The sequence below is a fragment of the Macrosteles quadrilineatus genome, unplaced genomic scaffold (assembly GCF_028750875.1).
Source record: "Macrosteles quadrilineatus isolate MER2022 unplaced genomic scaffold, UCM_ALF_1.0 Scaffold_5__1_contigs__length_97177068, whole genome shotgun sequence".
Classification (NCBI taxonomy): domain Eukaryota; kingdom Metazoa; phylum Arthropoda; class Insecta; order Hemiptera; family Cicadellidae; genus Macrosteles; species Macrosteles quadrilineatus.
In genome coordinates this window covers 73,155,392-73,182,490 of record NW_026542598.1, presented here as the reverse complement: position 1 = coordinate 73,182,490, position 27,099 = coordinate 73,155,392, and the positions used below count along the sequence as shown (strand labels likewise).

The 27,099-nt window shown below is 36.9% G+C and overlaps 1 protein-coding gene across 1 annotated transcript; it reads left to right on the top strand.

Annotated features, from left to right (window-relative positions):
• Positions 1–27,099, top strand: LOC128995849 (uncharacterized). Its single transcript, XM_054420870.1, has 2 exons — positions 1–289; positions 25,031–27,099. The coding sequence occupies exon 2, from the start codon at positions 25,041–25,043 to the stop codon at positions 25,731–25,733; it is 693 nt and encodes a 230-aa protein (XP_054276845.1). The 5' UTR covers positions 1–289; positions 25,031–25,040; the 3' UTR covers positions 25,734–27,099.

Here is a 27,099-nt window from a genome sequence, read left to right as displayed (position 1 = left end):
GCCAGTCTCTCCTCAGCAACCACCGCTGCCGAAGCTGCTTATGCTGCTCTCTCACTCTTCCAGAGCCGCGACTGTCCCGTTAGTTGTCCTGTCTTTGTCTTGCTTCGTGGATCTAACAGTAATCAGTGGTCGTTGAAATCTTTAGCGTGCCAAACCTTGCCAATATCGATAAATAAACCATTGTTGGATATTTAGTGCAGATTGTTGAACAGTGTTTGTAGTTCTTCCACAGCAACAATGAGGATGACCACATTGATCAGCTGATTAAGGACTTCGTCAGCTGACTAAGGTAACGTTCACCTTTGCCTCGCCTTCACGCCAACGTTCAAGGCTTTTGCCTACCTTGTCCTCGCCTCGACTTGCTTATTTCCGATTGTATTGTAAACTTTACAATGTAAAGTGTTAAATTTCACTCCTTGTCTAATCGATTCTTTGAACTGTGTTTCCTAATTTGTTTCTCTGGGTTTCCCGTTGATTGTTTTAATTTGAGGTCGAACACCTTTGAATAGTAGGTTTAGTTTTCGTCGTTCTCGATTAGTTTATCTGATGCTTGATGACGTAAAATTTCTGACTAATTTGTCATAATGGTTTATAAACATGTATTTAATGTTTTGCAGACTATGCAGGTAGTTGTGGGGACGACAACTTTACTTTACTTTTACTTTTTTACTTTACCGGTATCGGTTTATGGGAAAAACTACTTATTCATGTAACTGATAAATGGTTAATGTTTGCTTTACTATTTAAATGATTAAACCATAAAACTGTTTTACCAACTTTGGCTCCAGTCTTGTTACAGTCAGTTGTTTTTGTTCTACCAAGTACCACAGAAAAGTATACTTCTACGTACGAGTGCCAAATGATAGTCCTGGTATTGTATTGGTCATCAACACGAGTTGACTTCACTTAGTTTCCCTTATAAATACGAACTAATACTTTTTTACATAGCCTAATTAAGTAAATGTGTCCAAACAAAAATGCTTCTCAACACTCACAAACTTTTCTTGAGTCCGCGTCTCAGAGAAAAGTTTGTGAGTGAGAGACACATGCGAACAGAGACGATTCTGATGATAATAATACGTCAACTTGCATCGAGATTGAGATTGAATCCGAAACATCAAAACAGTGTATTTTAGTCACGAAACTGTTCAGTAACACTGGTGTACTCCAAACCCGACCAAATCCAAGTATGAGAAAATTCACCCCTAAACACAATGTAAAGCTACGAAACGTAAAAATTTAGACACTATTTATGTATGGCTTCCCTCCAACCGACCTTGCTTTGCCCTTGGCTATTTGTCGACTTAACCGTGGTTAGAATATCTAATTACCTCCTTATGTTACGAATTGATAAGGGCCATCAAGTAGACAGAAGGCGCCAATGTGCCAAGGACTTATCGATTCCTCAAATCGGATTTCAAGTCCATTTTTATTTTAATGGTAACACTGTGTTTTTGTTAATAAGAATTAGGACAAGTAGTGGAATACTTATTTCTGATTAAATGTTTATAACAAATTGCTCAAGCTTAACGTGTTTCCAAAGTATTTAACGTTTGAGTCCAAACAAAAACGCAAAAAATCTGAGAAAAAGGTCTGGCCCTTGTCAATTTGTTTTGTTGGAAAAGTTGAAATTATTCACTTAGTATTTTTTATATGCTCGAAAGACACTTATTGACATTAAATAGAGCATTTTTAATACCCCTTCCGTACTTAACCACTCTTATTTTATGCGGATACGCCGGGGATCGAACCCGCCACTCTGCAATGAGGCTGGGACGCTAATCACTCCCCCAGACCTTTATGGATTTGTTTTGACATTTGAACTTCAACAATATTTTATTTTACATCTGTACTTCTATAACAAGACCCTCGTCTTTAAATTATGTTACCCCTTATCACCTGTTTCTCCATACCTCGCTAAGAAGTCAACCTTGATAACAAATCTTATTAAATAATCCCCATAAGAGTCTTGTTAATCGAGGTTCTCATGTACAAAAAACACGTTCTTACAATATAACCTCTGTGAAATGACGTTTCTACTTTTTATAACTTTTAAGTATTTTTAACAAAAATACGAGTAAAAACAGAACTTGATTGATTCGAGTAGAAATTAAGAAGTAAGAAGCCATTTTCAAAACTTAAATACCTTTTCTACACCGCGGGACCTCTTTCTGGTTTCGGAATATGATTGAAACCCAAAATGCATTTTATCTAGGGATTTTTATAGCAGACTTCGAGAAATGGAAAACAAATTATCTACTAAATTCTGACCGAGATAGGGATGAATCTTTTGTGAATTTCAGCTAATTCAATCTCAAAACGGAGTTCACTATGAAATTCGATCGAATTACAGACCAATCGGTTTAGTGGTTTGCGCACCTTCGATAATGTCAGTCGTAGTTTAAATATGTAGATTATGGTTATTCAAACATAACATTTTGGTTATTCTCTGTACCTGATCCCTATCACTACCCCTACATAGCCAGGGGCTGCTATCATGTAACCTAGCAACGACGACGCAAGCGCCTGTGTGTTTACCTGGGACTTGCATCTGTCATTTGTTTGCTTTTGATTGTGTTCATCACGTGAAGAATACCGAGTTTCTTGTGTCGCTTGGTGAGTTTTGATAGCATTTTTACTAATAGTTTGTTGAAAGTTCAGTGTTCAATTTATTTTTTACTTCGGTAAGCACTCCTCCCGAGATAAAATCATACAGCCTACATGTGGAATGCACACATTTATGTTTTTAGACAGAGATGTTAAATATATCAAATATGTTGAATAGTGACGAAAACATTTTTTAAACTTTCACGATACCGTATATTTTAAAACATAAAATGGTAGTTTAACAGTGAAATGGTACTTGCGTCGATGAATGTCTTCGCAAAACGCGGTTATAAGTGGCAGCCTGGTCTCAGATTAGTGTTCTTTAGATACTTTATGAGATTCCTCAGTAAAATACATGGTCAACATGTGTGAAATTCATTATTGCATGTATCACTGTATATAGCTACACAATATTCAACAGCATGTAAAAAATGCATCTTGTCACATGTAAGTGCAAAATTTATTGTAAAAATTGTGTTTACTGTAAAAATAAATAAATACTTGCGTATCTACATGCAGGATAAACCATTTAACGGTGCTATCATTGGTATCTCTACTATTAGATTTAAAGTAAACATGAAACTGAGAAGTTAAACTATTTTATCATGGAACACCCTGTATTTTATGTAAACAAATAGACACAGTTCCAATACTTATTTTCACTTCCTACTCTTTTAGCTACAGGATACATAAAATAATGTACACAGCAACTTTTTCCAAGGTGTAACACGCTGTTACTCCTATAGTAGTAGCTTTAGAGAAAAAGTCAAGAGTAAAATCGTTTTAAAATTACATTTAGATTCTAATTCAACATTTGTGTTTTCTCTAAATCGAATAGTTTCTGAGATTAATGGGTGCACAAAGTTGTTCACCCTGTTTAGCTGGGTAACTAGGCGGTTATAGTTCTGACATGGCAATCAAAACGTTCCTACTTCGATCCTGGAAAACCGAAAAGCCAGTAGCTTTTCGGTGGTTCGAGACCTCAGCTGTCCTTCATAGGGCTACCAGTATTAGTAAATTATCCAGATAACAGCTGATCTTAGTCAGTAACAAATGCTACACATGTCATCTGACTCTACTCACACACTCTCTTCGCATTCTCATTTTAAAATACCAAGTGTAGTTCACTTTTTCAATTAAATGGTAGTTATGGCGTGTCTGTAAGACTGGAAATAATAATTTACACTTCGTCACAAGACACAATATTGTCTAAAGATTATTCGACAGAGAATTCCATAATGTATCCACTGTAGTATCTACCACAGCTGAGTAGGAGGTATAGAGGTTACTCAAGTTACGTCACTATGATGTCAGATCCATATATCGACCTTACCAACCTAACTTATCCTACTTAGCTTGTTGCGCTCAAATATTCAAAACTTTTTACTATTCAGCTGTTTGCGGCGAATCTAACATAAGGAATGACGTATTTACCTTAGGTATCTTGTAATACCGAGACCATGATAGACTTATATACTTTTTCGATTTGACGCACCAAAGGTCGAAATCACCGTTAAAATCCATACATATACCACATGTCCGTTAGCACTTGAGCAAAAATGAATCGATTTTGATGAAATTTGGCACAAACGTGGCTATGTTTATTCGTATGAGTTCACGAACCACCATGATCGGTCTCTCGTAACGGTGTTTTATAGGGGTAAAAAGAAAAAGTGGGTTTTCCCATTTTTGACCCTGAAAACATAAAACTTCGTAATTCTTTCTCCATACTATTTTGTAAACAAACAATTTAGTTTATTGAAGCGTTGTTGTACGCTTAATAGCATGATTTCATATTAACCTGGGATTACAATTTTACTAAACAAACATTACCTTCCGTACTAACAAACCTAAGTACTCAACTAATGTCATTTAAGTAGTGAACCAATCTGACATGTTTAAGGCAATATTTAAGTAAAACTCCAATTAAAATGGGATTTTGCGTTGTCTGCTGATTTGCTGTAGCGGGGTTATTAACCAATTACAATCTCCTAGTTATCTCAATCTCACACTTGTACAGAAGTGTCATATATTTTTATCTCCTAGCTGTTGTAAATGTCAGAAGATTCGTAGAAGTTATCGAGGCCATGGAAAGATACACAGGTGTTATCATAGGCAAACAAACCGTGTAACTAGTGTAGACCTCCACCTACATCGACTCAGCTGTTGAATCGAACATATGTTTGGTGGTACGCGTGTTACAATTCACCGTATTTCATTATGCCACTAATGGATCAAACTAACTATACAAATGCAAATGTAATAATCTACAACATTTAAATTGTTCTATAACTTAATGAGTAATGTTAGAAATATGAATGTTTTACATGTACAGTATGAACAAAATAGGTATGGTTTTCAGCCAGTGCACCAAAAGAAGGTAATGGATAATATTCCATTGTTCAATAATCTGCCTGTGTAATATTTTTTTCTTATGCAATACAATGCACGTTTTCGTATGTATTGTCTTTATGCAATGCCCAGCCAAATTATCCGATCGACGTGAAAATTAGGAATTTATTCTTTGGAATTTTTTTTCTATTCCCGATCTTTAGGGCCTTACTTCTCGGGCTTCCTAAGCTGCTTTAATGTTTTTAATGGTTTCCACGCAAATCCCAATATATTAAATATGTTTATGTTGGTAAATAAAATTAAACCGCCATTCTAGAATTGGTTATATAATATATATCTCATTTTTCAACTATAATTTTAAATATTTGAAAAGTAGGACCATGTAGGACTTTGACCAGTTGGGCCCACCGCTTTTTCTGTCGTACAAGAAGATCTTTGGTAGTCTCTATATCTTTGGTAATCACTATGGCAACGAAAAAAATAACTCCGATGTTTTCGTTTGTTTCGTTTAATACTTTAAGTTTACACCCAGCTGATAAAACAGTAAAAAATATAATATTTTCATAGCCACCTCTAATACAAGGTGATGTATGGCAACGTCGCAACGCGCAACGGCTAACCTGTTTCCATGTTTAGTAATAACAAAAGGGTAAACATAAACATTGCTCAAATGCTTCATTATTAATTTGTTGTCAACAGCTGTTTCGTTAATATAGGCCGGGAATGGGTAATATGGGCCGGGATAGGGACATTTTTTTCTCGCCGGGGCATAGTACTAGAAGAGGCTATGTTTTTGTAAAACTAAAAAATAAAATTTTATCGTAATTGGTCAATTGAAAGTCTGTAATCTGTAATCAATTCTGTTTCTAAAACATATCCAAACTATTTGTTTATTCATTCTCGGTTCATTCCGCTCGAAAAGCACTGGTAATCCACGTACTCGAGGTATAAACACGGCTAGGTGAAATTAGTGATATCCAACGCTGATATGTTTCTCTTTGTCTACGATCAGCTGTTATCATCCCTGTTACCTCCACACAATGGAGATAAGTTACCTCGAGGCTGACGTCGGACGTGGGAGGTAAAGTATTGTTCCCAGAGATGGCTCAAGGTCCAACATGCACCAACGTGACGATTTCCTAGCCCTAATCGAATACAATTAAACCGTAATTAACCACGGGTAATGAGTTGATTTGATTTTGCCGGTAGCTTTACCGGGGAGTTGGGTTATATTTTTCAACCAAACCTCTAAAGGTTAAAAAATGACACGTATTTGACATAATTGATGGTATAAACTATAATATAAACTTATTATAGTTTTACAAAATGTCAAAATGTCTATTATATTTCTTTAGATATTCTATTAGATTTGTTTTTAATCAGCTGTGTGGCAGTGTAAAACAAATTTAGACATTTTACCAAAGCTATTGTAAACATTTTTTTTATGCTTTTCGTTTTCATACAGACCATTCAATACTTCCTGAGCTCCTTAGAGATCCTGTGGCAAAGTCCTATTTTTCAATTTATATTTGAATCTTAAGTTGAAATATTTTGCTACGGTCATAGTTTATAATATAGGCCTACGCTGTGAAAGTATCAGTATTGTCTAGTAGGATTTTTTGTGGAAAACTTCAGTTCATTTTGTTTGGTTTAACATTTCTAGATTAAAATACTCCGTTATCGTTATAGGTATAGGAATACTTATGCTCGAAAATTCATGATAAAGGGCATTTTGTTTACGATTTGATTCTTGTGTTTAAAACTAATCTCAAAACCATTTAACCAAATCTAACGTTATACAGTATTAGTATTGTAAACACTTGCCTTTCCTCTTTTATTGTAACCACAAAGCAAATCACAACTCGTAATATTCTGCCTAAAAATTAGAGAGAAACTTTTAAGCCGATACAGCGCACTCAAACGTTTTCATGAAAACCACATCAAGATGATTCTGGTTTTACAATTGAGAGGTGTTCTTGCACGATTCAAATCCAATAGGCCGCAACCACACTTTGACAATCTCAACAATTATACATGATTTCCATAACCATACGAGTTGAAAATGACCGGTTTTCACTGGATCGAAAGCTAAATCCAATTAGAAATCCTTCATATCTCACATCTGAGTATGTGTGTCGGCGTAGAAATCCCAAATCAGATGGGATTGACCACTGCAAAGTGTTTACCGCACGTGATTATAGCCTTTCCCGGCGAGTGGTTGGTAAAAGTCGCCCGCGCCGACTCGCACGAGTCCCATGTTGGAAGCCGGTGTCCCATCGGTGTCCCATGGTTGTCCCACAGCGGTCCAGGTGGGACGTCATGGTTAGTGGCAGTTTCACCTTCAGTTGTGGCATTTGTCACATGTTAATTCATTGTTTTCGTGGGGTTTCCATTTTCTTTCTCCTGTGTTTTTACTTCAAGTAATGTCCCTACTGCAAGCGGGGTTTTCTGTTAACTTACCTTTAGATAGGTTAGGTTAAGCACTGATATATTTTAGACCTGGGATATGATGTATTATGTTAGGTGAAATGTGATAGAAAACTACTGCTATGAAAAGAACCAACAACAGAAAATCTATACAATATTTAGCATTTAGGTAGGTACACGAATAAAGGCCATTTAGTTTGTTTCACGGCCCAAACGAAACAGCAAGATTTAGAAGAAAAGTAAGGATCAGTACAGAACACTTCCCGATATTTTAAATTTGTTTATTTTTTCATGACATTCGCTCCCGGTTTCTCATTTATCTATAAAACACAAATACTCGGTTTATATCAGTTAAATACAGCTCAATTCGGGTGCGCTTAGGTAAACCCGTTAAAACGCTTCGGAGAATACAGGCTTAAGGTCTCGTCAAGATCTGTGATGATTGGGACTAAATGACTTATATTTGTGAATGTGACACAAGTAGAGTATTACTTTCATCACACACTAAAACTCATAATTCAGGACAATGGACATCCGTATAAACAACTATTAATAATTAAACATGAACTTACTTATTTGTGCTCGCAATTAAACTGTATTAATCTTTAATTATTTTCAAAATCGATTGAAACGAATAATCGACTCACCCAGGTACTGTAATACCGTAATACCAATCGATCTCACGAGTACAAAACCGAAACTACCGCAAATAGACGGCGGATGCGCTAGGACAACCGGTACCGGACCGGTCTGACCGGGTACCGGTACCAGTGTTGCCACACTGACGCGACGAAATAATGGGAAAACACAAATTAAGGATATGTTAAAATTATCGCACTGAAATCGCTCTTTGTACACTTGGTTGTCACTTCAAACTTTACCAGTAAGAGGAATAGCATAACATTTAACAAGAATTTTAAATCACGTAAATCTTATAAGATCGCCAGAAATCGCCTGTCGTAGTTTCCATCGATATATATTAATAGACTGTATATTGATAGTAGTTTCTCGACATTTAATAGAACGACCTTGAATGTCACAACGTCAGAATTCGTGACAGGTTTGGAAGCAATGGGGGCGTATTTAATAATTTAATGCCAAACAAAGGATAAATGGAGGATATTACAAATATAACCAAGTCATCCAATATCTTCTTACTAAACATTCATTGGGTGAAAACTAAAATTTTTATGCCGGGAAACAACCCTATGGTCATGTTTTCAACTTTGCTATTAAAAGAAATCACTGTCGATTCATTTACACAATAATTGCAATTACAAAGTTCAAAATCTTGTAAGAACCCTGGAAACAGTTTATCGTTTAAGATTTCTTTTTTGTTATTTCCAATGGTAGGAACTATATTACAGTAGTACGAGGGTACCCAGCTTTGGAAAACGGAGAATTGTTCTCGCTTAAATAAACATAATAGTAGAAGCACCCCACAATGTTTTCCTTGGGTTGGGAATGAAATTTTTCTTTTTTAATCCATAACGTGAAAGGCTAATCGAGAGCAAAAAATCAGTCACAGTAACAATTTTAAAGAGTAATTTTACAACTAGGAAAAAAGTAAAATTTATTACTCTAGGGCATTTTACAATGGTGCTTCTGAAAACCTGTGTCAAAGAAACAGTATCTTAAAGAGTCATTTTATTTATTCGATATTTGGCTGCAATAAGACGTATTTCAACCCAAATCTGGATGAAATATGAGTGCAAGATGGTGGAGATGACTTGACTTTGTTACTTCGTTACAGGCCATTCATTAGCAGCACAATAGTCGAGGACAGCTGGGTCCAATTCTGAACCATGAAGATTATCTATCGACTTGTTAGGGTGGAATCGAAAAAGGTTTAAGTTTGACGAAACTGATCAAAAGTCTTGAAACTAGTAAAGGAGTTTTAGGGAATTGCAGCATGATTTAATTTATTTTTGTACCTCAATTATTTGGACCTTTTGCGGTAGATCCTCGGATGTCCTAGGAACGTAAAGGGTGTTATTGAACTTAAAGAATTGCAGGGTCCCCTGTAAAAGATCCAGTTGATGTTTATGTACCAGCATAGGTTAAAGGAGAAGACAATAATTGTCTATGACACCTGTAAATATCAGTGAACATTTCCAATTGTCTGACATCGCTAGGAGAACATTCCCACCGGTCTGCCACATCGACGTTCACGGCATCAATTACAGTTTCCGCTGTTTAGCAACCGATTATTAGGCATCGGTTTAATGTTTAGCTGTAATAAACGTTTGGACGTCATAATTTGCACAACATCAGTACGCTATCAGGAACAACTTTTTGTATTGCTTTGTTTCTTCTTTGCAAGGCTTTCTGGCCGAGTAGAGACGTAATTTCTGTTTTAGCAGAAAAGAATGCTCTGCTAAAATATATTGGCATTCGTATAATACTCCTAACTCTGTAGACTTACAGGGAAATATTAATTTAAAATTGATGAATTATGAAAAGGTATACTGTACTTTTTTGGTGTTTTGGTTTTGTACTTATACCAACCACCAAATTTTGTATACATCGTATTCCAAGTTTGAAGTAATACTGAGACCGTATTTATTCTGCGTGTTTGCCTACCACTGATTATCTACTTTCCTAGGGTTTAGCTTTGGTCATTCAATAATCCATGGTATTTCCATCAGCTTTAATTGTTGCCTCATCCACACAATTTTAAAACTTTGGTCCTTATCTTAGCACGTATTCCAGCTTAGCCACAATCTCCTACCTAGCTCTACAATTCAGGATTATTGTTTAATTCTCTGCGCCCACGGGTCTCCTTATACGTTTTCCGTTTTTGTATTGGTAAGCAGAATTGGCATGCAAATAAAACAACACATTCGACTCAATGAAATGCCAATCACAGTTGTTGATAGAGTGCACTTGAAATGTGCAAAACGACATTCAATAGCATGCAAACATTTATACAAAGTAATATAGATAGGAAAATATAGAAATCCATTCATGGTGGAACAAGATTTTAAATTATCTAAATGCAGATCTTGTTTTTTTTTTCAAATTTAGCTGTGTTTCCCGTTCTGAAACAGAAAATCGAAAATTATCGAAACATTTTCTCGCAGGACTAGAAATTCTACACGAACTATCATGCTTTATTTGTGTTTTGAATCAGCAATGTATAAAATATAGTTTTCGTTATTTACCCTGCTGTTGTTTTGCCTAAAATCTTTATCATCACTCTGTGTTCGGAAATATCCCATTTCCATACAGCTGGGATCTTCGAAAATCTTCAATTTCCATACACCAAAAACAAATAGTGATCAGCTGACTTTTCCTGACGTAAACATTACTTTCTCTACATAAACATTACTTTCGCTACACAAACAATACTTTGCCTTACATCAACAAAGTTACAACTGAAGTTTTAGCGAATTTCCCTATAGGGAAGTAGCTATTACCGTAGGTGGCACGGTAAGACCTAGACCCGGGACCGATTTACTTTTTCATTTTGATGTCCCCAGAGGCCAAAAACACTATTCGTTCAAATTTGTATATATGTATATATGTATATATATATATATATATATATATCGAGAAATACGCGTCACTTTGGAGCCAAGTTCACGTGTGGCGCGTCAGTTTGAGGCCACTGCTGGCTTCAAAACCTGGCTCCAAACTGACGTGGTTCTAGAGAAATTGGCGTCACTTTGAGCCCACGGCAGTTTCTTGTTTTTTTTTTTTATATATATATATATACGTCCGTGAACGCGATAACTTGAGTAATTTTTGTCCGATTTTGATGAAATTTGGTTTAAAGGTGTAAAGCGGGATAAACTTGAATGAGTTCGCGAACCAGCACGATCCGACCATGGGAACGGGGCTTTACGGGGGGTTTTATGGGGTAAAAATTGGGTTTTCTCACTTTTGACCCTCAAAACACAAAATTTCCCAATTTCTCTTTAGACCTTTTTAAAGAGCTTAAAAAAACAAATAATTTAGTATATAAAAGTATTTTTGTTCGTTTATTAGTAACGGAGAAAATTAAAAAAATTGTAAATTTAAAATTCTTATGTTATTCTTATGGAGAATATTGTCAAATGTTGTAGTTTGCTTGTTTATGAATATATTTTGATCAAACTTGGCAAATTTATTTATTTTGTACTAAGCTATCAATATTTTACTCAAAAACACACTTTATTAGTTTCCTTGTAGCAGCAAACCTAGGTACTCGTTAAACCTAATGTTATTAAAATATATTTAACTGAAAATCAATTCAGACAAATGGAAATTCGATTAGTCGGCAGGTTTGCTGCGGCGGGGGTATTTTTTTTAGTTTGGTGTAATACCTTTTCAATACTCGTTTAATACTCTTCTTCACGAAAGTCCCATTTCGGGGCTCGTTATGGGTCACTTTCGTGACTAGTAGTGAAATATAACTATTTCTACATTACAACAAGCTTTTTTTCAAACTAAGAATTTGCCCCCTTCTGCTATTTTCCGAGCGTAACCGGATCACTTCGCTATAATTGAACCACGAACAACTTATTGCAACCGTCCAAACCTTCAAGATTTCTCAATGGTGTAATAACTTCAACTAACGGTAAAATAATGAAGTGCTAAACAAGTGTAATGCGTTATTATATCTGTGGTAATTCTTGACAATCGTTGTAGAATGTTGACGGAACTAAACAATAAACAATGGTAAGGCACTTATTGTCATTGCGAAAGTTTGACTTTGCTAATTCATCGCTTTACTTGTGAACTAAGAGTTTTTTTATCTTTAAGAACGTATAAACTCCAAGCTTCTCTTGGCTCACTCAGCACGGGTTTTAGCATGATTTAAGCTAATAATTATTTCGAAAACTATATACTGTAGCTAAAAAAATACTAATATAAATTATGTTGTTTTAAAAATTGACAACTCTCTAAATTCAGATTTAGAGAGCTAAATTCAGATTTAGAGAGTTCCTGATATTACAACTTTATTCAAGCAATCCAATTATCGACTGAAATTAAATTAGTTACACAACTCAGAAATGGAACCCCAGATTTAATGGCATAGGTGCGAAAAAATCCAGGGAAATGCACTTGACACCTCCCAGGGAAAATTTTATCGGTACGGTATAGACAACAAATCTATCTCATATCCAACAGCAATAGGTTGCGTGTAGCACCCCCATAATCCGTGCACTTTGTCAAATTGATTTTAGGTGGGTTGGTGCATCCCATAATAATTCGATTTCCAGCCATATGATTATTATGGTAATCCATATGGTATGGCCATATGGTACTAATACCAATCTCAAACAATGAGTTATAAAAGTAAGGAGTTTCGACAGTTTCACTAGTAAAATGACTAGACTACTGTATTGTACAGTACGACACGAGTAGAAAATTTAAGGCACGATTAAGGAGGGGCGGAGTCGGGGTCCTGCACGTAAACCGAAGCTTAGGGGGTTATGCATTTCATAGTACTGTATTGAACTACTCATTTTTATGGGATAAAGAAAGACTCAGATCAATTCTTTGAGAGACACTTGGGTGCGCATTTTGATCACGAATGCAAGGCGAGTGTAGATTAGAGTGAGATTATCTGAGTAGTTTAGCTACTGACTAAGATCAGCTGTTTAATTAGTAATTACCTAAAAGCCCAATGATCAAGGACATCTGGGCCCAACTTTTAACTATCTAAAAGCTACTGGATTTTTCCTAGAATTTAACCAACGATTACATTAAAGAAGTTGCAGCCTCGATAGACTTTTTAAGCCCTCACACACATTAATGCATCTGTGTGATTCCACTACATTTTGTAAGCTACCTCAGTGCCTGTGTGGCTGTCCCGGAGTTCATGTCTTCTGCATATTACGGGACTAGATCACCTTTCTTCCAGCTTTCTTCCGCCCTGCCCTCGGGTCCAGGATCCCTTCACTTTCACTCCAAAAACATTCCCGTCACCTTTGGCTATTTATACTTTTTATGTGAAATTTGGTCTTGGAGATCATGCGGGGGTTTTTTGAGGCGGGCAAGATGTTTTCATGACATTATAACTACATCAAGGTTGATTACCGGGGTATTTGGTTTTTCTCGCGGAAGACCAACTACAATACAAATTAACTTTGCAGGGAAAGTGCCAATTTGGTTCTTGTGTCCAATTTAAATGAACATGCGAAATATAAGTTAAACAATAACAACACATCCGTGGAAACGTGCAGAAATTCCTCAGAGAGAAGTGACTCGTATGCATTTATTTCATTCACAAACAAAAGTGTTATGCAATACGTTCCTAAATGTAATGACGACACTTGTATCGCAGGAATACATAGGCCTACGTTAAACTAATTTATTGCCACAACATAACCATCGCAAACTACTTTAGTTTACGACCGAAAATAACATGTTTACTTTTAGCGAATTTCCCTATAGGGAAGTAGCTATTACCGTAGGTGGCACGGTAAGACCTAGACCCGGGACCGATTTACTTTTTCATTTTGATGTCCCCAGAGGCCAAAAACACCATTCGTTCAAATTTTTATATATGTATATATATATAGATTTATATATATATATATTAATAAATGAAATAAATAATTAAACACACATATATATATATATATATATACGTCCGTGAACGCGATAACTTGAGTAATTTTTGTCCGATTTTGATGAAATTTGGTTTAAAGGTGTAAAGCGGGATAAACTTGAATGAGTTCGCAAACCAGCACAATCGGACCATGGGAACGGGGCTTTACGGGGGGTTTTATGGGGTAAAAATTGGTTTTTCTCACTTTTGACCCTCAAAACACAAAATTTCCCCATTTCTCTTTAGACTTTTTTAAAGAGCTTAAAAAAAACAAATAATTTAGTATATAAAAGTATTTTTGTTCGATTATTAGTAACGGAGAAAATTAAAAAAATTGTAAATTTCAAATTCCCATGTTATTCTTATCGAGAATATTGTCAAATGTTGTAGTTCGCTTGTTTATGGATATATTTTGATCAAACTTGGCAAATTTATTTATTTTGTACTGTACTAAGCTATCAATATTTTACTCAAAAACACACTTTATTAGTTTCCTTATAACAGCAAACCTAGGTACTCGTTAAACCTAATGTTATTAAAATATATTTAACTGAAAATCAATTCAGACAAATGGAAATTCGCTTAGTCGGCAGGTTTGCTGCGGCGGGGGTATTAATACACATAATTATTTTCTCAAACACTGCGCACTTCTTGCGTCACCTTCCGTACTTAGTTCGTGACATCAACACTAACTGCATAATTCCGCCTAATAATATTCAGAGTCACACCAGTCTCCGCTGATTTTAGACACCAAATGAAGAATAACGCAACAAGGAGTACTTAGTGCTTTGCCGGGTTCTCCGACTTACCACAAGGTCATTAAGTATACCTTAATTGTCGTGATCGTGCCGGCAATTAGAAACGACGTCTATTATATCGTACAAATTGCTTAGTCGGCATCTTTTAGGCTGTCAGTCTTGAAGGCCACATAGAGAAAGAAACGTACAGTGGTCTATACTCTATGGTTCTAAACAGAAAAGGAGAGTGAGCTTTGTTGAATGACTTTTGAATCTACACAGGAAGTGTAAGAAGTTAAGCGATCCTGTATTTAGCTGTATAATTATACGTCTGATGGTCTTCTTTGGTTTCAAAACGTCTTCAATTAAGCGTACAAACAACCAATTTAGTACAGGTTATCCAGCTGTATTAGTTTTACCCTGCTTCGCAACAGGATGAGCTCACAGAAGAGAAAAATGTTGTTTAACCACTCAGTTCTCAGTTCAAAAACAGCGAAACTATTCTACCATAAATTTTAATTGTTTAGTTTCGTACAACGTATAAACATCACTATCCAAATGTCAAGATGGTCAAATGTAAAAGAAATGATAGTTTTAAAATATCCACAGAGCAAATGCACATGTGGTGTATTCAGTCAAGGCTATATTCTGTAGCCATGGAGACAAAATAAAACACATAATCGTACAATTTATGTTTACAGCTGGTAAAAACAATTGAAGTTGTGGACAACAGTTCACAATAATTATTTCACTAATTAATTAACAATGATTCCCATTGGCGAACGTATCGTAATTGTCATTCACGGTGGGATCTGTCACTATTGAAATCAACTGAAGATTGTGATATAACAAATTTGAGGTCAGGGTTTAGACTACTGAGGCTTACGGTATTACCTGTAAACTTATCTTACACTACTATTCTTAGTTTAATATTACTACAAACTTTGACTAGACTATATTTTAAATTGGTTTATCCAACATCCATTACAAATATTTTCAACGTGCTGATAAATCACAATCATTTAACTGTTTTGTTACCCTACATATAATTTTCTTCATTCACTAATGAAAATCAATACCGGCTGTTGGTTTCATCGATTTCTCCTAGGCTTCTAACTTTTTTAGTGTGGCCTTGCTTCTAAGGAACATTGCAAACAATTTTACGACCTTCGTCATTTATAGCCAATTATTAATCAAAGGCATGATTTGCACTATCCCTCCAGCTGTAATCGTGATGTCACTACACAAATACGACAGTTTAGAGGAAACGGTTGGAGGCCTATTTCAATTATAGCTCATTTCAAACATATTCGAGCACTCTTCGGTTCTAGTTTAAACAATTTTTTGTCTGTATTTTCGTGATTGTGAGATGCTTACGCGAATTTTTAAGTTTCTTCTAGACAGTAACTTCTTGATCAGCATTGTACGTGTTATTAAATTTACGGAAAGTAAATAAAAGAAACGTCTTATAGGCCTAACACTTAAAACATAACACTATAACACTTAAAACACTTACCATTTTTTTGTATATTTACCGTCTTGTGAGTAACAGTATAAGCGTAAATATATGTTTTAAGTGTTATAAGACGTTTCTTTTATTTACTTTCCGTTCTAGATAGTTGCTAGAAAACCCAACTACAAAAATATTTTTGTTAAATTTTCATTAAAAAAATAAGAAACTTAGTAGCTCGTTAAAAATACTTTTTGTTTCTATTTTTGCTCCTCCACTTACGAAAATTTCGAAGTTCAAATTAGAATGGCAGTAGGCTACTTAAGAACAAAACAACTGCAGACCTATTTCAGTTACACCTTCAGTTTGAAAAATATTAGGTACTCGAAATTTGTTTGGATCATTTTCTGTTCGTAGTTTTGCGTTTGGCTTGCGACTCTTGCGAGATAGGTACTTATACATTTTTTGAGTTAACAAGAATGGCAGTAGATAAGAACACTACAGACCTATTTCAGTCATATCCCAATTTTAGAAATATTAGAAAACCCGTTCATAACTTGTCATAGTTTGTGAGCGACTCTTGCGAAACTGCAGCCTAGTTTCAGCCACGTGGGTTTTCCGCAGTCCGGTGCCGTCAGATGGTGGTAGGTGGAACAAAAAAACTACAGACCTATTTCAGTCATATCTCTATTTCAGAAAATATTCAAAATCCCCTTCTTACTCGCCAGAATGTTTTATGTATTTTTTCATAGTTCGCGGGACAGTTGCGAAACTGCAGCAAGTGGGTTGTCCGCTGTCCGGTGCTGTCAGATGGCGGAGTCACGGTAGGTGGCGGAGGGGGCGCCACACACAACACACGGTAGAGCACGAGATGGAATCGCTGCTTGCTTAACTAGGAGAAAGTCACTTTCGTAACTCAGATCTGGAGCTTCTTCGTCCGTTAGCACCTGCGAATGTCCGAATTTCACAACTTCGAGGTTTAATGATGTACTTTGCAGCGCAGATGTTGAGTGGTGCATATTTGAAAGAAAACCAAAGGTGGTTATTAACTCTTGTAAATTCAAGTGTACAAATGTTGAGGTTGTAGCCATATTCATCCGTATAATTTATGTAAATATTCCCATTTACTGAACGTATTCGAGTGTTTATATTTTTCTGTGGTTTGAAATTTGGTTCCTATAAAATGTTACTTCAGTATCACAATGCTAGGCGCACTTGTGCTTCTAACGAACTAGCTAGTATGAGATCATTGCTTATCATGAGTCTTGTGGGCTTCCAACTACTGTACATATACAAGAAGTTTTTGACATACTCCATCGTATGTTGTAACTTCTAATTTTAACCACGTTTAACCAAATCATTTTCTGGAATGTCTGTAATGTAAACTGAACACCTAAATAGAATATAGCTGGGATATAGTGCTCGCTTGATAATTAGAAGGTATATGGTTTAATCCTGAGAGGCCCAGCTGTCCTCGACAAAAGATCCTGGCTTATGAACCACCCCTATCTACACCTTTTCTACAGCTATCGTCACTTTAAAACACACACCCTACAGTGTTAGAATCCGATAAATCGAATAGGCTACTGTATAATTTAAAAATCATCTAACAATTCGTGATATCATTTACGACTTCATTGACGTAACCTATGCGTCAGCATAGACACGCGAATCATTTGCCCTACAATGGAACCACAACTATAGTTTTCGGATGTCAACCCAAAGTACCGCTACAATCGTTGATGCGCCAATCCGAAGTGCACCAGAGCCGACAAACGGTTCGGGTTGTTTCCTGGGGAAGTGGTCGCCGATAGAAACAAAAACAGGATCGGCCTAAAATGCAAAGCAGCGGAGACGTGGTCGCTGATCCGCCATGCGCCGTGGTTCTACGCTCTATTTACCCTGGCAAAGTTATGCAACCGAACTTTACAACATTGCGATATTTTAACACAATTCGTACTAAATCGATTCCACGTTTGTCATTGGACATCGTTTCTGTTTCGTGGTTTTATGTGTTTTTCTACGCAAGTGGAATTGTGACACGCTTGTTGAATGGTTGGGGCGTAAGTTCCATCACTGACGTAGACACCTGTTGAGAAACATCAAGTAGTAGACTGACAAAGAATAACAATTAGTTGTTCAAACCAGCAACCTTTGGGCTTGAAGGCAATATCTATAACTTTTACTACCAACCCAGATGAGATAGTATGAACTATTTACTATGTATTACAAGTACGAATCGGAATACAGTACCAGAGTCTAGTCTAACATTTTGATTCAAGTGAGTATAATGCCGTTACTGTTACAGTAGTAGACAACAAGTTAATAAAAAGAATCGGACCTAACAATACACCTTGGCTCAGCCCAGTATAGCAAAGGGACATGTTGTTGGTTAACATGCCGTTTAAATATTTAAATAATAATTTTATTCTAATATTCACTTGATCAGTCACTATAGTAATTCCGCAAATAATTGTATCCAAGCGTCGGGCTTCTGTAGCTAACCTTTGGTTTCAAACAAATATATTTGAGATCTAACGTAGTTTTGAGACAGGTAATAGTGCTATAATTTATACTTAAGTGAAAGCGCATTCTAATCTGTACACGCTACTCATTAGCTATCATTAATGGCATATTTTGCGTTTCAAACCGAGTTCAACCAAATCGTACTAGGCTGTTAGCCGTGCTTCGGTTACCATGATTACTATAGGATCTGGCGCACACCGCAAGGAGCGCCGTATAGTTACGTAGCGCGTACGCCGTAACTATACGGCACTCCCAGCGGTGTGCGCCAGAACCTATGGTAACCGCAGCACGGCTGACGGTCTGTATTTAATTCTTTTGTCTATGATTATACATATTGGAAACAAAAATGACTCAGTCCATCAAAAGTGTCACGTCTAGAAGTCAAAATCGAACAATGTCGTCATCTCATGTCATCGTGGTACCCGCATTTCTAAATTTAACGGAGAGTCTATTCGCACCATTGTTAGAAGATTAGCAAGCTGAGCAGAGTTCCCACCCTAGGAATTATTGCTTGGTTGGTTTCCATGGTTACCATCAGTGCTGCATGACACAATTTGTGGCTTACTGCTGAACAAGCCTATGTCGACATGGCGAAAGTGCTTAGTAGGAAAATCTAAAAATAATCTTTTTATTTCCAAGTCGATAAAAATACGTAACATTGTGACATCCAATTCATTTCTCCGACAGCGATGCGCGCCTGTGGCGCATTTTAAGCTGAATATGAAATGTGTAAAATAGCTGAACATTATATTGTAAAATGGTGTAAAATGACCTGTATCGCGACGTTAATTAAATAAAGACAAACCTATGGTAGTATGCTACCTATATTGAATATTCGATATACTCTTCACTTATTCACCACGTTCTCTTGTATTTTTGTTATACTACACTGCACTGTGTCAGAAGTGGTACAGCAACATTTCCCGATATTTTACACGGTTGTCAATAGAACGGTGACGAATATCTGACATTTACAAAGACACGCAGTTAGCCGTGCCCAGCCACAGCCATGTAGATCGTCTGTTTGGCTTCGTGTTTGTTGTTCGTCACGCGATTATGTAGGCAGTGTCTGATCGACCGGATTCTGTGTCATAGCGGTCCTTGCAGATCGATGCGGAGGTTTTGTAGGATTCGCCACGTCTCACTATGACCGCTATGGAGATTGTGAAGGTTATGCAAACACTCCTCTACGAAAGGCATAACCCCGAAAGGCGCGGTTTGAAACACATTTTCGGACGCTTTTCGAAACAGTGCACATTTTTCGAAGCAATATCTACGAGTTGTATTTTTTCGGAGCAGTGCCTGACTATGCACATTTTCCGAAGCAGTATCTTCGAGATGTATTTTTTCGGACCAATGCTTTTCAGAGAAATTGCGCGCCTTCTGCCCTAGATACTCGAGTTCAAATCTCGTTAGTCGCCAATCAGTAAGCTTTGTCTAACCTTTTTGTTATAGTGTCGTAGACTGATGGTTGGGAGTCGTAAGCTTCAAGTCCCCATAACAAAAAATAAACGAAAGGTCTCTGTAGTGGGAACTGTGCCTGTATTGTTTGTGTACAATTTTATAATAATGGTACGGTACTCAAACCTTAAATAGTTGTTTATCAATTTGATCAGCGCAGATAGCACTAGAGGGGTCGCCGCAATTTTAACCCTTGGATTTTAACCCTCCTGGCAAAAATGACGTCGCTATGGCGAATTGACCTGAGTGCTCTCACGTTTCTTCGCAGGCGGAATATTACCCCCCTTGGCTGTAACGTCAGTTCAGCCTAGAGACAACAGCAATTTTAAACCAATAAACCAACTGTTACAAATCAACATCCATCAGTAAACGGAAGTGTGCTAGATCGTAGGAAATGTGATCTATGGTGCAGTGTCAGTGGCATGGCCCCCACAAGGGTGGGGCTGGCGCAACTCTAGTCACAGGGCCCGGGCCCTCAGGGGGCCCGGGCCTACCCATTTGTTTTTTATTTTTTTCCCCATTGAAGATCACTTTACAGCTCATACATTGAAGATAAAAAAATAATATTTAAATATTTTGCAAAAAACAAAGTTAAATAATTTAAAATGTATTAATTCTTGATTCTAAGGAAGTTTATATTTAAATTCTATAGGTGCGTAGGTGCGTATGTACTAAACAACAGCAGAACAGCCAGCTCGGGCCCCAGTGGCCGGCTCCACAAACTCCCTCTACCCCTTCCTCCCGCCAGGCGCCTAGCCACTCCTACCTCATTCCCCCCATAATAAACAAAGTTTGGTTTTATAATTGAACTGATAGTTTCAAGAATGAATCCTTATAGTTATAAGTTAAAATAAAATTTGTAAAGCATTGAAAAATTGACATGTACTATGTACCATAGCTAAGGTGACCAGACGTCCCGTTTTAGGGGGACTGGTCCGTCCCGACAAATCCTCTCGGGACGCTTATTTGTCCTGTTTTATCAACATTTGGTCCCGGTTGCACTTTTATGTATCATGGAATATTTCAATTAATAATTATTGCAATCTAGGTTATTTGACACAAACTTAAAAATTCTTTACTTTTGGAGTTTCAAAAATATGAAAGATTGTAGGCCTAATAATTTTGACCTAAGTTTTCTTCCCAATTTGCTCGGTATAATACTGTACTAAAGCATGGATTGGATAGCATCGGTCATTCTCGGCATTACTCGTGCACATTTGTTTTTCTCCGTGACTACTCGGCGCAAGTTCAGCAGCTCAGGCATCCACTCCCAAAAAATGTAGTATTGTTAAAATTCTTGATGAAAATTGTCACTGAATAAAATATGATTTCATTGGTGTAAGCTGTTAAACTCAATTTACGTAAGTTTTTTCCTGCTCCATATTACAAAGTACAATTATAGCAGTTAAGATAGCCAAACCCTCTTACAGGGAAAAAAAGGACAAAATATTAATAGGCATGGAGCTTTTGTGTATTGATATAATAGTTTTAATTGCTGAATTCCTGTAATTTTAAGTCTTATAAAACTCATTGAAGAACTCTTTTCTTCCTTAAAAAAGGCTGCAAAAGTGCCATTTACCACTCACAAATTTAATACCTAGATTGCCTTAAAAACTCACTAAAATACATGACATTTTCAACATTTTCCCGGGGGGGACCCCCGGACCCCCCCTCTACGCTGGGGGGTATTCCATACCCCCCCGACCCCCCGGTTGGTAGGGGGGCCCGAGCCAGATCCTGGTAACAGGGCCCACAATTAAATGTGGGGGCCATGGTCAGTGGTTAGTGGCAGTGGCAGTAGGTTAGGTTAGGCCGGGATCTGGTTTGCTTTGCCGAGGTCATTAGAACGACCGAACGACCGTCTGTACAGCCTACACTATATAGCGACTGCCCAGTCACCTCACGATTATGTCGTTTTCATTTTAGTTTGTCGCACAAAAGCAGTGCTGTAGTGCTTCTTAGCCGCACTCCACTTCTACAGTCGGTGTTCATCAGCATCGTTCTTCCTGTTGTTTGGTTGCTAAGGCACTACAGTATTTATTTATTAGGCAAGGCAAGTGTTATGGCGTTTATATTTTATTTGCTTTATTTTAGTAATAGAAATACAAACGCCAACTTTGACGGGAGAGTGCCCTAGGAAGCAAACTAAACGTCATAGCTGATTAACTGATGTGTATCACTTATCAGATTAGTTTTCCTGTTGTAAAGTCATCTAACGGTCTTCGTGTGTCTTTAGTCAATCACCTGTGGTTTTTCTCAGTGACGTCATCGGTGTGTCACCAAAGACAGTATCTCACCGTCCAATTTTAGGTGGTCCTTCGATTCCACTCTGGCGTTTTTCCGCCATTCAGAATTATCGTTTGGCATTAATTCTCAATTAGGTAAATGTGTTAATGACGGCGACGACGGGTCTAGAGATAACTTAAATTCGGGTTTACCTTTAGTGACAGCAGTGGGGTTTTACCCCATTCTGATGTAATCGATATAACTGTAGCTTTTTATTAAAATATTACAGGATTATTTATAAAAAATTAACTTTTGTTGTACCAAGCATGACCAAGGACTGCTCTATAAATTCATGATAATCAGAAGATCGTCAGTTCATCGATCCTGAGAAAAAGTCAGTTGTTCGAAACTGGCCCTGGGTGTCCTTGGTTGGGTTTCTTATAGCTACAAACGCGGTCCTGACTAAACAAACAGCTGAGTTTTGTCAGTAACAAAGCTACACAGATCGTATTACTGTATCTAATTCAACATCCTCTTGTTTAAATAGTATACCAATAATGACCACAGTAGGCAATAGGTAAATCACTGTCGATTCAATTGTTAAATTGATTAAACAACACGACGAGACAGGGTCTTTAGGAACAATGAAATGCATACACTTTACCATTAAAATCTCAATTATCAATCTTTCTCACTTGATTCTCCCAGCTAAAACTTCAAGGTGGCACACTTCTAGATATCCAACCCGTGTTACCATTTTGAGTCATCTCCACCAACCTAACCTAACCACAGTTGATAGTAGTGGGTTCATTAGACGCCCGCATCATCATCATTAGGTTGTTTTCTCTTTGCAATTGACTGAAGCAACAGCTTGAGGCTTCAAGTGCTTCATTAACTTGACATCGGTATTGCCTCTGGTTTAATTGGCATTGTGATTGATATCATGATTGTTCCATTGAGTCAAGTGTTTTTAGCCTCCCAATGATGGGGTCCTAGTAATTTTGTTTCATTCAAAATCTTCAGCAGCCGATTATAAAGTAATTTAGAAACAGATGGTCTTAGTCAGTAACAAAGCTGCCAGATCATCTCACTCCAATCCAAACTCGCCTTTTATTCATATTTGGCTTAAAATAGAATAGAATCCCGAGTACTGTAGGTGTCACTGTCTCTAGGAATTAAATTGAATTCCTGAATGTGATTTTAAATGCGAGATTTTTATTTGAACTAGCGCGTGTTAAATATAAGGCTAGAAATATTTTAAGAATGAAAAGACAAAACTCATGTAATAGGCTTGTTCTTTCTTTCTACCTTCTACCCTATCAACATTAGACACACTTTATCATGAGCTGATGTGTGAGTGATCGAAAATTATGGCCCTGGTTGGCTAGATTGTCACCAAACATTGTACAGTACCGGTAATGTTAACATTTTTTGTCCTTACACCCCTTCTTATTTTTGCTAGTACTCAACCCATATGCACTGATGACACAATCAATTGCAAGATGAAATTAAATGGAAATCAAACAGTTTTAATCAATGAAGATCTCTTGCTACATACTTTATTTCATTCTAATAAACATACGTGGATAGAAGTATGTGAGCAAATCATCAAACAAAGAAACTACTGGCAACCACAAGGTAAACTTGCAAAGAACACCCCAAAGACACCACTAATAGGCTCTCTTAGCACTTTCCAATCCGAATGAATTGTTTTGAGTCCAACAATCCAAATCATCTGGTGTCCCTCTACAACATCATTTGTCAGTGAAAACGAGGAAGCAATGTAAACAGTCCTAACAACCATTTAGTGACGTTACCGATGGAAGGAAGCCATTATGAGATTGAGAGAATCAGCATCAAGAGAAAGGTCTAGGACAAGACCGCCAGGAGCAGTTAGGAGACAGTGAGTGGAGATTGGTTGAGGTCAGAGGCAGGGAAAGTGACCACAATAGTATCTCACAATGTCACCTCCACTTCCGCCGGCCGAAGAAACAAATCAACAGACAATTTGCAACTAGACAACGTCAAATTTCACTTCAGTTGGGACACAACAGTGTTTGCCGACTCATTCAATTGAATCCAGTCTTAATAGAGCTTGAAATATGGATAACATCTATGTGCTCTTGGGTATTCCCATGAGATCCAGGACAACGAGAACAAGGAGAGGGCCAAAGACTGATCATGAAGAAAACCTCCAAGTAAAAGATCTTGGATGTGACGATTGAGGGAATCTGGTACTGTAGTGAAGGTGCACAATAAACTGGAAATAGCTGTGTTGCAATTCCATTAAAAAGCTAAACCCTCAATAAAAAATCTCTTAGTGATGGGCGTTCGATTATATCATATCTAGCCACAATTGCAGCTAATTTACTGATATTTAGCTCATCCATCCTAATTTCTCGTAACATCATGACAGCTTATTCTCTTTTTTCGTGGGGACGGGTCGGGGTACTCCTACCTCAGGCTACTTCGACCTGTTCATCTTTTGTAGCACCCCTCAGCTCAGTCTGACGGTCCTAGACTTTTGGCATAGCCTAGAAGCTGTGGGAGGTCCATTCCTCCCATCTCTTCAGGCTCTAGTTGAAGCCATCCCAGAGATTTCAACCTTTTTAGGGCCACTTATTCTCTTCATTCACTTTTATAATAATCTCATTAGTTAAGTTTTATCCTACAAAATCTAATCAGTTTTCGTTTTGTTTCCAGGTAGCACAAGATGGCACATCAGTCAGAGAGGAACATTCCTCATTTGAGGGACATTTTTGGGTTCCACGACAAAAAGAAGAATTCCCAAGAGAAACACCACGATACAGACTCGAGGGAGAGCTGGGACGACTGCAATCTCAAAAATGCCGACAGCAGTTCAATATCCACCAACGGAGGCAACGACAGCGCAATATCACTGGGGTCCACCAGTGACGAGGAGCAGAACACAACGTCATCTTCGAAGAAGAAGAAACAACAACGAAGAAGGGAGAAAACTGAGCAAGACGTGAAACATTTAGAACGACACCTGTCGATGAAGAAGACAATAAGGAAGAAGATCATGAGAGACTTACAACAAGCGTTTGTGGAAGATCCCAACGAATTTAGAGTAGAAGACATTCCCCCTGAACAGTTGAAGGCGGAACTGAATCTGCAAAGTTTGAGTTTTGGAACTTCTGCGAAGAAGAAAGGTAAAAAGACAAGTGGAGAGTCAAACTTCTTAGATTTCTTGAGGACTGGGAGTGGGGACAGCAAAAATGTGCAAACTCCAAGCAATACAAGACTGGACGATACTGACTCCGGCCACGGATCTCCTACTCGGGAGTTGTCTGTCGAGCGAGGACAGAACTACGACGAGGAGGAAGACGGTCGAAAAGTCAGCTTCTGGAGGAGATTCACGATGAAGACTAGAAGTAAACGTTGACAGCAAACACATTCAAGACTGAACAACGGTTGTACGTCCTATTTTAATAACTGGATAAGAATAATATAACTTTGTGTAATAGATTAAGTTTAAACAGTTCAACTGACTACAAAATGTTGTTGTTGCTTACTAAAAAGTAAGGTTCAAAGTCGCATAAGATTAGTATTTAAAACTATCTTCAATCAAAATAATTTGGACCTTGATTGATCAAAGGAACTACGTCCAGATTGAAGAGGTTTTTAATCTTGTTTTTCCTTTCCTTGTGATATTGCAAGAGTGAGTGTTACTAGAATTAATTATTTTAAACTCTTTCTCCACTAATGTAACTTATATATGTGTTTATGGGAAAAAATTAAAGAGTCTGGAAATTATTATTTGAAATATAATCCAAACAAAAGTTTTGAGTACTGAAGCATAAATGTTGTCCTTTTTTTCTTTACCAATACTAAAACTATTAGCACAGAATTCTTATTTCTTGCCAAAAATATAATGCTATGAATAATTGATCTCTCTTTCCTTTACTATTAAAGTAACAAGTACTTTTGTACGTGGCATAATTTATATAGGCTACACATTTTTGTACATTTATAATAGAGTACGCATGGACCGAATAATACGTTTACTTTCAAAATTACTCAAAGAAAAAATGGCTTTAAGATAATTTTAAGCTTTAAATAAAGTAATTTTGAGCAACTATTTCCTATCAGCAAACAAAGTGAAACAAGTTTAAAAATCCCATAAAAAAAATTAAACAAAATCATAAACCACAATAATGGTTGTTTTAACATGAATAATGTACTGGCTCACTTAATAGTTTCATATATCTAAAAACCCAGACTAGTACATTTTTCAGCACAGCAAATTTAAAAGATAAAACAATTTTCCAGTGGCAGCGATTGGCCACTTCAAGTACCTTGGCAAAACCATCCAGAAGGCATAGTGATGATAAAATGAATAAAAATTACATCAATATATGAACCAATACAACATATTCCTTCCTCTAAAAATGCCCCTCTCCAATCGCTGCCACTGTGACTATTCAAAAACAAAATATTTTTGTAGTTCAAATTTTCCACACAAACGTTAAATCAATTTATAGGAAATAGATTGCTGATAATTACTAATAAAACAAATATATTTATCAAGTACTATTATCATTAATAGTGTTATTGTGATATGTGGTGTTGACTTAGTGAAACATCCCTTATTTAGAGTTAGTGTAGTGGTAGTATTGGTAGTGACCGACGTAAACCTTACCGGAACTAGCCTAATTGTAGTTTTAACTTTGTGATTTTATAAACATTGCATTATTTTAAATACATATCATGATTGTAATGTTATTTTTGAATAAAGCTATGCAATTACA